We start from the raw sequence: 12,525 nt of genomic DNA on the forward strand, positions 1-12,525 counted from the left end.
ATATAAAAGTTCCTTGGTGACTGTAAATACCACCATTACCTGCACTTTCACACATGCATGCACAACAGCGCCTCTGTGTGGAGTCAGCTGTAAAATAAAAACAAAACACACACAGACACAAATAGCTCTAGTGACTTATGATATCACATTGAAAGTTTCCAACAGTTTACTAGAAGAAGCTGTTCAGGTACTCAGGCCCTAAAGTTGTCATATAGTTGGCAGAGCAGCCCCGAGTCAGTCCCCTCAGCAGTGCCGCTTACACTCATCTGTAAAGACAGGCTCAAACAAAAATGTCTTTCCGTGTGAGAAAAAAGATCTTTGCTTTACAGACTGTGTGAGAACTAAATAAGAACCCCATGAGGATTTTGAGCAAAGCTCCCACCTCTGATCTCCACCCATCACCATAGTGCTTCGTCATTGTGACTGTGTCACCGCCTCCCTGTGGAAACCCCATCGATACTTTCCAACTAGTCTTGAAGGTAAACACCGGAATTATGGCAGCAAGCTGAAGGTGGAGAAGACGCACAGAGGAGACTGCTACGTGTTCAGGTATGACCCGCAGTCTTAGACACTGCTTGTGTTTAGGTTGCACACCTTTTTTTCACCTGCAGGAGCTTTTCGCGGCGTGTTTTCTTCACGGCGGTGGTTCGTGAAGAGTTCACTGCAACGCATTTAGAAGGATTATGCGAGGTCAGGAGTATTTGTGGTAAGGAAAACAAAAAGATAAGTAGAACTGCTGACCTACTGCAGTAATATGACTTCATAACAAGAAAGAAAAATGCCCACAAATGAATGCAGAGGTGTGTCGTTAGGCTGCTCCCAGTACCTCAAACCTCCCGGGCCCTAAATACTTTACATACTTAGCATAATAGGAAGAATGCAGGTAGCAGCAGTGGTGTAGTAACTGTGTAAAAACTCAACGCCTGTTTGTTAATGTGGAGAAAAAGAAGCCGAGAAAGAAAACATTTGGTGATGTAATTACTTTGAGCGGACAGCTGATAAGTCACCTATAACCAGGCCCATTCCCCTTCCTTTCATGTGCTTCAAATGATGCTAGCACTGCATGCTACTTCTTAACAGGCAGTGCCATTTATTAATATCATGTATAATATTATTGTCTACCTCAGCTTTTAACTAAATCCTTAAAATCTGTACTGTTTAAACAGAAAAGTGTTTTTTTTATTGATGCACTTTTGTCCCCCTCTCCCTCTTTCTGTCTTGACCTGGTCACTCCATCTGCGACTGCGCATGCATTATGAAATGACCTTCTACGTGGATATAATGTGAGTATTATCCCATTTAATTTGAATGAAAGGCATTCGTGCTGTGCTTTGTGAGTGCTCTGCTGAAGCCCTACAATGATTTTTTTTTTACCCTGTCATGTGCACCAGTGATGTCCTCCTAATGCACCTGAATGCAATTCATAGTTAATGCAGAGTGTTTGTATAATTAAATAGCTGCACAGATGCTTTTCACTTATATTGAGGAAGCATTTCCCTAAAGACGTAGCTCATCAAGCTTTAGAGAGATGATTAAATATTCATTTATTCATTATTTCTATTTTAAACCATTCACTTTGGGTTCAGACTCTATCAGTATTTTTTGGGGTAGTGGATGTGAGGGAAGAGTCAGCTCTGACACTTTCTTTCTATCTGGGAAAAAGAAAATTTGGGGGTTAAAAAAATGTTTTAGAATTGAGAAGATTGCTTTTGTTAAGGCTTTGATCTGAAAAGGCTATAGTGTACTTCCTGTCAAAAATTATGGCACATAGTTTTTGTTTTACTGCTGGTTACTCGAAGCCTAGTTAAATTTTGGGAGGAGTTGTTTAATGGTGTCACCCTGAGGTATCTGGACGCAAACAGGTCTTTATCTCTCATGAACACCCGCTCCCAGCATGCATTACACCTCTAGAATTGGCGGTGATCCTCTCTTACTCATCTGATATAATTTACGCTGAACTGCTTGAACTAGCTGATCTTCCGCCTCAGTGTCTTTTTTTGTTTTTGTTTTGTTTGTTACTAGACTCAAAATATGACTTACACATGGATAAAAGTGAATAATGGAAAGATGATTTTAGTGAAAGGTTTACTGTGGTTTATGATACAAAGATGAGACTGGTTTTACCATCACACTGGTTACTGAAATTAAAAGCTTCCATTCTGGGAGTTTACATGCAAAACTACATTGAAGTCAACCACCAGGTGGCAGTGCAAACTAACCCAACACACCTTTGTACAGTAGCTTCAGCAGATCACATCTATTCTTCGTTGGCTGAGAACACATTTTTGCCACAATTTGTTCAATGTTCCACCAGCCATTAAAATCAGATGACATCCAAACACATGTATGTAAGCATGTTGCTTCCAATCTGACTTCCTCAACAGTATCTTTATCAGAATTTTCTCTCTTTTTTCTCCTTATGAAAGGAGATTGATTGTTATACTGCATTGATTAGCCGTACAACATGATTGAAGCAAAATAAAGAAGACATTTTTAACTCTTGTTTTTATAGTTAAGATTAAAATAAACAAGTAAATACATTCAAAGTGAAAATTGCACCACAGAGGGGCAGAAGGATAGAGCATCACTACAAAGTGGAGTGCAGAGCACAACAATTGTTTTACCTTCATTAATAATAAATTGATCATTTAAATTCACTCTCGTTCAGCTGTTTTCCTGCTCTGTACCTTTCATAGCGTAATTTATTGTCCTTAAAGTGCAAGAGAGTCAAATGTGTCCTAGTAGAATAAGAAGGGGCAACTTGTCCGTGGGAAGGAAAGGGCAGACGCATGGAACATTCCCGCTTCATAAATTCTTCATAACATAATGGTGCAAAATTAATATTGATGTACTCTTACCATCTATCATGTTAGTGCTTTTGAGAGCTCAGTTTCTGAGCTAAAAAACAACAGAGAAAACCTCCTGCAACTGTGCCTCTCTCAGATGCACTCCAACTTCACATTTTAAAGCATTTTTTTAAGCTGCACATATTGTTTTACATAAGATGTAAATGGAAGGGTACAGGGCGTGTGTGTGTGTGTGTGTGTGTGTGTGCGTGTGTGTGTGTGTGCGTGTGTGTGACATGCGTACCCAGATGTAGTCACGAAAGTCAAAGAGAGATGAATTGGGTGGAAGTGGTATGGGGGGCGTTACGTAATCACCGTGCAATAGTGCCAGAGAGGGATAAAGATGTTCCAAACAAACATAACCCCCATGCACTCAGCTGGAGTGATGCACGGCTCCGTTATATGCGCGTGTTTGCTTGCGCTTTTGAACAAATGTAGAAGAGCGGCAGGGGAAGCAGAATGTTTGCGTCAGTGTTTTGGGTGTGTCTACTGTGTGAGTGCATGGAGGTGGGCCATCTCAGGGTCTGCGGTTCCAGGCTGTCACTGTCTCAAGAGACTGGGTCTGCCAGTGCTCTGCACCTCTTCTTCTTCTCCTCCCCTTTGTAGTCTGTCTCTCCTCCCTCTCCTGGGTCCAGCTCAACACCTGCTCCTTGCAGTAGGCCTAGGGCTGGGCAGGGGTTCCTAAGCAACTGGAAGCAACACAAGTTGTTCATATGGGTTTTGTTTGCCTGCCTTGCTCCCCTTCCTCTGTTTTCTCCTCAGTAGCGACACAAAACTTACATCCTGCCTGTGCGCAACCCTGATTCCTGTTAATGTGTTATGTCAAAGTAAATGTTTAACAAATGCCAGTCGGTGTGCTGTTATGGTGTCCTCGCTTTGCTTTGCGATCAAAGTCTAAAGAAAAAAAAAAGCACACAGACGCACACAGACTGTTACTGGCCTGGAGAGATATTTTCTGTTCACTTTCATCATTCGCCCCAACGGTAAGAGCTTCGGACTTTACGGCAACCCGGTATTATTTTAGTTGGAATCACAGGATAACCTTTTTTTTGCCGGTAAGATATTTTATCTTCTTCAGCATATAATAGTGCTAGACATGACATGACACTGATAACGCCCGCCACATGAACTTGCCTGTGTAGGACAAAGGTGATGGCGCCTCACCCCCGTGTGGTTCTGAGAATAATGAGCCCCCTTCTGCCTATGAGCCGTATGTCGCTAATGGGGTCAAGCAGATGGGTGGGGGAACCGTCATGTGGTCCATAAAGACTGCTTGTGTGTATGTGTGTGCCCAAAAACAAGACCCATATGTGTGTGAGCTTGTTTTTGAATTTTGAGATGTAGATCGACGGGTGGGTGTGTCTGGGATTGTAGTTTTCAGCTGGGCAGAGTTTTAAGCTGTTCCTCTGTCACGTCTGCATTCTTGAGACCCTTACCTATGTTGTGTTGGTGCCTGCCTCCTCCTGCTTCTAGGCGTTGCACAGTACTAATGATCGCTCGCTTTAACCGAGCCACACCACGCATGCACTTTTAAAAGGGGTCAATACAGTGAAATGAATCAAAATATGGGTTTTTACTTGGCAAACCCACATAGCCTTACTAAATTTCATTCATGAGCAATTTCTAAAACCATCTTAAATGTTCTAGACGTCATTATTATGCACCATTTTTATATTAAATCAGAATTTCTCTGGAGCTGGCCTCATCAGCCTTATATGAAAGTTGTGTGCATCGCCTCCGCCTTGGCATGGGTTTGTAAGCCACGCTGGTTGGTGCTCATTCGCTCAGCTGAAGTCCAAGCCTCGGCGTGAGACTCCACCCCTTTACGAGCATCGGACACCTTCAAGCACAACAAAGCATGTGTCGCTCAGCAGCATTGTTTCTCGTGTGAACGCGCGGAATATCGCATTTTTTTCTGTCCGTCTTTGCGCCATCCAGTCTCCTCCTTGATGCTGATCCCGGAGTAGGTAAGCCGCATTTCAGGCTCGCATGCGCCGGGGCTGTGGAGATGAGTTGGTGTGTGTTTGTTTTGTTGCACATTCGGCGCCATTTTCGTGCACAGATTGTTTAAATACCCCGGCATGTAGGTCCGACACAGCCCGTAACTGTTTCAGGGAAGGAGGGTGAAAAAGTTACATTTTAGATTATTTTAAACGTAATTGATCATTTATTATTATTATTATTATTATTATTAACGCGTAATTAATGAATTTGTTCCGCTTGAGGATTGTTTAGTTTAAAACAACCAAACAAAAAAAACACCTTTAGAAACGAACAGTAGTGTGGAGGCAGGGTGTGTTGTTGTTTAGTGTAAAATAAATAAATAAATGCACTGATCGCTCTGCTAAAAGAGGGCGCATTTAGACATTTCGGGAAAACCCACTTTGCAATTTTCCCTCTTTTTATTATAGTAATCCTGATATATTATGATTGAAAAAAATTGATAAACATAGATTATAACAAGAGAAAAAACATAGGTTTTCTATAAAACTGTTTTTTTGTTAATTTATTTTATTTCATTTATTTTTTTATTGTCTGACAGGTACATAAAGAGCTTTAAAAGTATTGACTGGGATGCCTGAGAATGGCCGCCCTGTTTAGGTCTCTTAAATCATACTTAAAATGTGTTATTGCTGATGATGCTCTTGTGTCTGTCTTCTCTGTTCAGATGTTCAGTTGTTGCTTGTTTGTTTATTTTTAATTGGTGCTGCTCTGCTTTGGATTTCATATTTTCTGCTCGCTTTTGCACCGTGAGGAGTGTATTAGGGGTTAAAAGATGCCCATCTTTACCACAGGGCTTCTTGTGCCTGTGTCTGTCTTGTTCCTGCCTGCGTACTTCGGAGCAACTCATCCAATAAGCCTCACCTCCATTGATGATACTGCTGAATATATATAGTCAGATAATCTTTTATGAAGCGCTGCAGATGTGATGTAGGGCGGATGAGGGAGAGTGTCGCGGATTGAACTAATGCAGCAGAACTGGCAAGTGCTGGCATGAGCAACAGAGGTAAACACGGAGGTTAAAAATAACAGATAAGACCGAGGGTCTCCTGCACTGCTGAATCAGCAGTGTTGTGGACACAGAGCTGCTGAAGTGATACGCAAAGATGTTTTTGGTCTTTCTGTGTGAGAGTGAGGTCATCCAGGTCCCAGAAGAGCTTGCTAATGTTAATCCTCTTTTGGGAGTTATGATGCATTCGAGCAGTTAGACTACTACTGTGTTGTATGAGCATTACCAAACAGGGAACAGACTCTGCATCCCTTAGAGCCATTTGCTCTTTCCTTCATGAGTTAGGACAGTGATTACGATTATTAAACACCAAGGAAAAAGTAAATTTAACATAACCTTTTCACAAATAATTCTAGGATCAAATTAGACATTTTTTTCACTTAATGACAGAAAACTGAGTAATGGCACAAAGCTGATTCTGAATCTTATAACGTGTCTGTATTTCTATGTCTCTGCAACATGGAAAGAAGCTTTCGTTCACAATGTACAGAAATATTATGACTCTAATCGGCGGCGGCTGAGGTAATGTTGGAAAAGGATTCGAAATTGCTTTCAGGGCAACCGCAGTAAATCAATCACGGTACTTCATTGTTTTCCCATGTCGGTTCATGTTACAGCATCACACTCACAGACACCATCTGTGTGTATTGATTGGTGTGGCACTGAGTTTGGGATAGGTTTACACTGATAGCCAGACTGAAATAAACCATTGGAAACCAACACCGTTTGTTCGACCGTCCTCCGGTTCACACGGGAGATTGTGGACCCAATCTTTGATTGCTACATTTCATTTGTTGTAGTCAGTCTATGCTTCCTGTCCATAATCCATAACTACACAGTAGCAATTTACATCCTGTGATCATTTAAGAAACGTGTTTATGAAAACTGTAAAGACGAAATATGGATATAAATCCCTGCCCGTGTGCTTGTATTCACAGTGTTGCTAGGCAGGCTTCTATGTTAACCGCACACGAATAGGTTAGCGAGGCACGTGTTGGCGTGTATGTTGTCATGTGTGCCTCTGTTTGCAAGGAGAGGTTAATGGGAGCCACCATGTGGCGGAGGGGCTGATATCTTGGTCTTCAGTTCATTTCTGTTGATTTTCAGCCAGGTAGGCGGGGCTCCACATAAAACCATGAATCAGCACAGCGGATCACCACTGTGCTTCTGCCAGCTTTTCTTTTTCCTTGCTCACGCACGCACGCACGCACACACACACACACACACACATACACACACATACAGATGCATGTAGGATGAGGAGCACAGAGCTGGCGAATCAGGGTGGAGGGCGACAGGGAGAGAGAGAAATCCTGTGGGCAGGTAGATGGAGATAATCTCACTTGGTCACTTGGGGGCTGATTAACTCTAAACTCCTTCTAATTCCTTAAGCCTACTGTCAGTGCCCAGGAAACATGCTTTCGTTGTCTTCTAGTATTTATACGTCGTTGCAGTTATTTTGGGAGCCGCGCTTATTTTAAGTCAGCGGTCAGTGCTGATAATGACGGAGCAGTGCACTCGTTCAGATTAAATCCATTTTCAAAAACTGGGCTTTAAGTGGAATTGAGTGTGCAGTTGCGATGGTGCACGCATGTATACATACACGTGTTGTGAACAGGAATAGATATGAGGTTGTCTGTAAAGGCCAACTAATGAGTCCCAGCTTCTTGCGCACACGTTGCTATTTATACACTTTACCTCCTCCTCCTCCTGCGTCTCTGCAAGCTCGTCTTCATTCAGCCCTCTGCTTTTATTTTATTACACATGCACACAGCGGTGCTGCTGCAGCGTCACTGGTAAACAGTGTGACGGTTTTAGTAGCGAGACAAATATATTTTCGGAGTGTGAGAATGATAAATAGAGCTTTGATCGTGTGGCTGGGTTAGCATCAGTTCAAGCAGTTATTCTAATAACTAATAACTAAGCATATGCAATTTTTCTTGTAAGTCAGGTTCACTCAATCATATCACCTATTTTCAGATTTTTAAATAACCTTCAGATGAATTAAGAGCATAATAAACTCTAAATCACATCCTCTTTTGACTCCAGTTCTGTTCACACCTGATCCAGCAGCTCACTTATGCTGGAGGGTGGCCTGCTTCATCTATAATTTAGCTCATTAGAGACACTAATTATATGGTATTGAGGGCAGTTTTATCCCTCTCGGTGCAGCAACATTTCATCCATGTGTAAGAGGAGGAGATATTAGTCACGTTGCTAGAAATTAACTGTGAGTTGAGATCCTGTGGCGTGACGGTCGCCGTCTCAATTGGTCAGGATGCAGGTTGGGCCTGCTCAGCTGGGTGACAGCAGAGATGTTAGATAGGCAACACAAAATGGAGGAGGCAGCAGACACAAGCTCAGCTGGTCCATTAGGAGCATGTCTGCTTTCTGACAATCAGAATTGAGATGACAGAGCACTAAAAGACCCAAAGGAGACTGTGAGCATTGATGCATACCACTATCTGTGTGTGTATGTGCATATGTGTGTGTGTGTGGTGACCTAGGGAATAGGCCTACGGGGGGGGGTCTTATGGGGGGGGAAGGGTAGGCAGGATTAGTTATAGTGTTCAGCCCAGTTATTGGTCACTGGACACAAACAATGGGAGGGCTAAAGAGGATTTGTTCTTATGTGTACCCCCCTCCTCCTCTCCCGCTGTCCTGTAGTGCCAGTGGGAAGTGCACGGTATAGAGGTCCAGGCTGCACCCAACGGGGGCGGCCCCGTGCATCTGGAAGATTGGCCCGTCTGCCCGTCTAGCGTTTTCCCATCCCCCACCCCTCCCCCAGCCCAGGGTGGGACTTGAACTACATATGGACGAGACAAAAACACAGCCACATTCGTCACCAGTCAGACGAGACCTAGTTCAGGGGAGCGTGCACATCGGCACAGTCGAAATAAGGAGCTGATCTGCGATGCGAGTGGCTGTAACTTGCTTAAGCGAGGTGTTGTGCCATTGCACAATACCTGCAGTTTTTTTTAGTCCCTGTGTGATTTAATCAGCTGGTTAGAAGTTTCTAAATATACCAGATCTGTCCTCACACTGCCACCGCAGAGGATCAAAGTTGTGTTCATTAAAGGGCCCAAGTACTGGGACTGCGAGTCACATCATTTTGATTGTAATAACACGGGCAGGTATGCTCGCTCTGTTACATACTGACAGAAGTCAGCCTCACCTTAACCGAGTGAGGTTGAAAAGTACAAGAGGTAAAATGAGATGGACGTGAAACCACTAAGAAATATTTTTTTAAATCTCGATGTGTTAAACTATTTGAAATTGTGTGAGTAATCAGGTGGCTTATTTACTCATTACTAGCAGACATATACAATAACAATACTGTGCAGAGCAAAATGTGACTGAAGTAAGAGTTAATTTATTGACCTGCAATTTTAGACATTAGGAATGACTTTTAAAAAACTTTATAAGCTTTTTATTGGTTTATTTATGTCTTTATTGTCATATTGTTCTAGTGCCTTAGATGACCTAAGCATGAGGGGCGTGTGTGATTTGAAGAGCCAGGCATGCCCAATGTAGACAGTGCTAATAGGCAAATCCAGAGCAGAATGCCTCCTTTGTGTCAGTGAGCTTTAATGAGCCTGTTGTGAGATCTCTGTGCAGACAGAGAAACACTCTGCAACAAGGAGGACCATTGTGCGATGAAATGATGTTTGTGCATGTGTAAATACGTGCGTGTGTTTGAGTCACGGCGCAGTCTGTAGGTGGCAGTTGGCTCCATGTTTCCTGGAATATTAATAAATAATAGGCACTCTTAAGGAGTAGGCAGCTAACGATACACTGAAGCAATAATGAAAATTACAGTGAAAAATAGCTTATTGTTAATTAAGAGTGTAAGCCAAAATGCAGAATATTTAAGAGAAAATAAGCAGGAACGGGTAGAAATAATCCTGTTTGTGTCATAAAATAAAACATTATCTGTTCCGCTGGCAATCTGAGCCGAGGGCGATGACTGAAAGGCAGATTAGATAGAGCTTAAAACAGGAAATAATCCACAGATTTTAGTAAATTTTGTGTAGCTGATGTGATAGTTGCTGTCTTGATTAAAAAGTCACTAGTTTTACCTGTAAAATGTCAAAAAATGGTTTAAAAATGTCCTAAAATTTATTTAAAAAAAACTTTTGTTCCAAAACTGCGTATGTGTAAATGAAGTGTTAAGTTAACCTGGTTTGTTGGACACCATCAATGCTGTGACCTTTCTTCATCTATGACTCCCTTCTGTTTCACCTTCGCAGTGGCTACCATGACAACAGAGGCAACTGCCGTGACTGAGGCAGACACTGAGGGCAAGCAGAAGACCAGTAGTGCTGAGCCCGAACCAGAGAACAAGCAGAAGGCAGAGGCGGCTACATCTGACCCAGAGGGAGAGCAGTCGAGCACAAAGGCCCAGGAACAGGTCACTGAGCCTGGGCCTGCCGAAGCAGCGACCTCCCCTGAGGAGGAGCAGCTAAAGCCTCGTACCAGAACCTCTGCTGGCAAAGGCCTTTCTCGTCTCTTCTCCTCTTTCCTCAAGCGCCGATCGCAGTGCTCAGAGGAAGAGGTGTTTGAGGCAGAAAAAGCCAAAGACGAAAAGGCAGACAAAGAGGAAAAAGTAGATAAGAAAGAAGAGGAGAAGGTGGAAGAAGGGAAAAGTCAAGACAAGGAGGCCAAAGCAGAGGAGGAAAAACCAGAGGTGAAAGAAGTGAAAAAGAAAGACGACAAAGCAGAACCTAAAGAAGAGAAAAAGAACGTGGAAGAAAAAGTAGAGAAGAAAGGTAGCAAAAAGAAAAAGAAAGAGGCCAAGAAAAAAGCAGAAGAAAAGGATGAAGAGAAAGTAAAAAAGGAGGAGACAAAAAAGGGGGAGGAAAAGTTGGTGAAAAAAGAGGAGCAAAACGAGGAAGGGACAACACAGCAGACTGTAGAAAAGGAGGAAAAGCAAGTGGAGAAAAAGGAAGAGAAAAAGAAGGAAACTGCTGAGGTCAAAGGCAAGGCGGCAGACGCTGGAAAGAAGGAGGAAGAAAAGGTTGACAAGAAGGTGGCAAAGAAAAAAGAAAAAGAAGAGAAATTAAAGAAGAAAGAGGAGGAGAAAGCAAAAAGGAAAGCAGAGGAAGAAGAGAGGATAAAAAAGAGGGAAGAGGAAAAAGCAAAGAAGAAAGAAGAAGAAAAAGCCAGAGAAGCCGAGAGAGCGAAGAAGAAAGAGGAGGAAAAAGCTAAGAAGAAAGAAGAGGAAAAAACGAAAGAGGAAAAAGCAAAAACAAAAGAAGAGGAAAAACCAAAAGAGGAGTTGAAGAAAAAAGAAGACGAAAAGGTGAAAGAAGAAGCAAAGAAGGAAGAGAAAGAAGGGGAGGAAGCAAAGCCGGAAGAAAAGGAGGAAAAAGAAGAGAACAAAGAGAAGAAAAAAGACAAGGGAAAGAGCAAAGGAAAGAAAGAGGAGAAGGAAGTGAAGGAAGTGAAAGGACCAAGTGAGGAGCAGGTGAAAGCACCGATTGCTGCTCCTGAGCCCGAGCTTAAAACTGAGCCAGATATTGAACAGGCTGCTGATCAGCACTCTATAAGCAGCACAGAGGCGCAGGTGAGTCCTAACAATCTCACATTTAGAGTACTTGTTCTAAGATTCGCTGTGATTAAGATGAAAGTAGAACCAGTAGGCAGTTGGCTTAAATTAGCATGATCACTGGAAATGTAAAGATATGGCAGCCTCTCCTAAACAGACCTCCAAAACTTACGGGTCAAACAATATATTTTGCCTGTATATTTCTACCAAAAAACAAAGCTAACACTAAAAACAGACCGTATTTATTTGGAGTAATGTGCAGTTCTATTTTTAAGCTGACTGCCGTGATTTCAGACTGTTTGCAATGTCCTTGTGATAACAAGATCCCAGGAAGCCTGACCTTGATGGAAAAGAGGTATTACAGACTTTCAGAGGTGCTGTAGACCGACTCCAGACGGATTTATCTAACTCCTCTAACTGTATTTTCTAAAACAAGGGCTAAAAAAGAACATCACTGCAGACAAAGGTGATAAAAAAAGCACTTCATGCTGCTGATTGGGTTTTGCTTTCTAATGAATTTTTTATGTGGACAGCTTGCTCAGTGAGCATCACTGTGCTCACTTGGGCTTAAAGGCTGGTCTGAAACAAAGATGACCCATGCTGGTTTGAACTAACGCTAGTATCAACCGCTCGGGTTCATCCTGGGTTATTTGAGTACTACCTTAGTATGGTGCTCTGTATAATGTCTCCCACTTTCTCTTTCATCTTTGTAACACACTTTGGCAATTGTCTGGTTTTGACTATTTTAGCCAGCCCAAGAGGAACACAAGGAAGAGGCTATGATAAAAGAGCCTGAAGCAGTGGAAGAAGTGAAACAGGAGGACACGGAGAAAATAGAGGAAGAACCAGCAGAAAAGGAAGAGCCAATCAAAGAAGAGGAAAAGGAACAAAAGCAGGCAAAGAAAGAGAAGCCTGCAAAAGAAAAGACAGAAAAGAAGACTGAAGAGGTTAAAGGCTCTAAACGTCAGAAGACCATGCAGTGCAAAGTCACCCTGCTGGACGACGCTCAGTTTGAGTGTGAACTTGATGTAAGCAAACCCTCCCAAAATGCACCACTGTTGCGTTTGCTTTTCTGTGATGATAAACATGGAAACTGAAGAGTTTCTCTTGCCGTGTGTCCC

The 12,525-nt window shown here is 42.6% G+C and overlaps 1 protein-coding gene across 7 annotated transcripts in view; it reads left to right on the forward strand.

Annotated features, from left to right (window-relative positions):
* Positions 1–417: 417 nt before the first annotated feature.
* Positions 418–12,525, forward strand: part of LOC146698455 (uncharacterized) — a 31,577-nt gene continuing 19,469 nt past the window's right edge. For 2 of the 7 annotated variants that reach the window (XM_085473559.1, XM_085473562.1), the window contains exons 1-3: positions 5,826–5,853; positions 10,107–11,422; positions 12,154–12,432. In XM_085473559.1, coding sequence (XP_085329685.1) covers positions 5,841–5,853; positions 10,107–11,422; positions 12,154–12,432 — 1,608 coding nt within the window. In that variant the 5' untranslated portion in view covers positions 5,826–5,840. The other 5 variants (XM_085473560.1, XM_085473557.1, XM_085473555.1 and 2 more) reach the window with 5 other exon arrangements.

Source organism: Copadichromis virginalis, linkage group LG11 (genome assembly GCF_057382275.1).
Source record: "Copadichromis virginalis isolate Kocher_CV1m ecotype Utaka linkage group LG11, C_Virginalis_male_GT1.1, whole genome shotgun sequence".
Taxonomy (NCBI): domain Eukaryota; kingdom Metazoa; phylum Chordata; class Actinopteri; order Cichliformes; family Cichlidae; genus Copadichromis; species Copadichromis virginalis.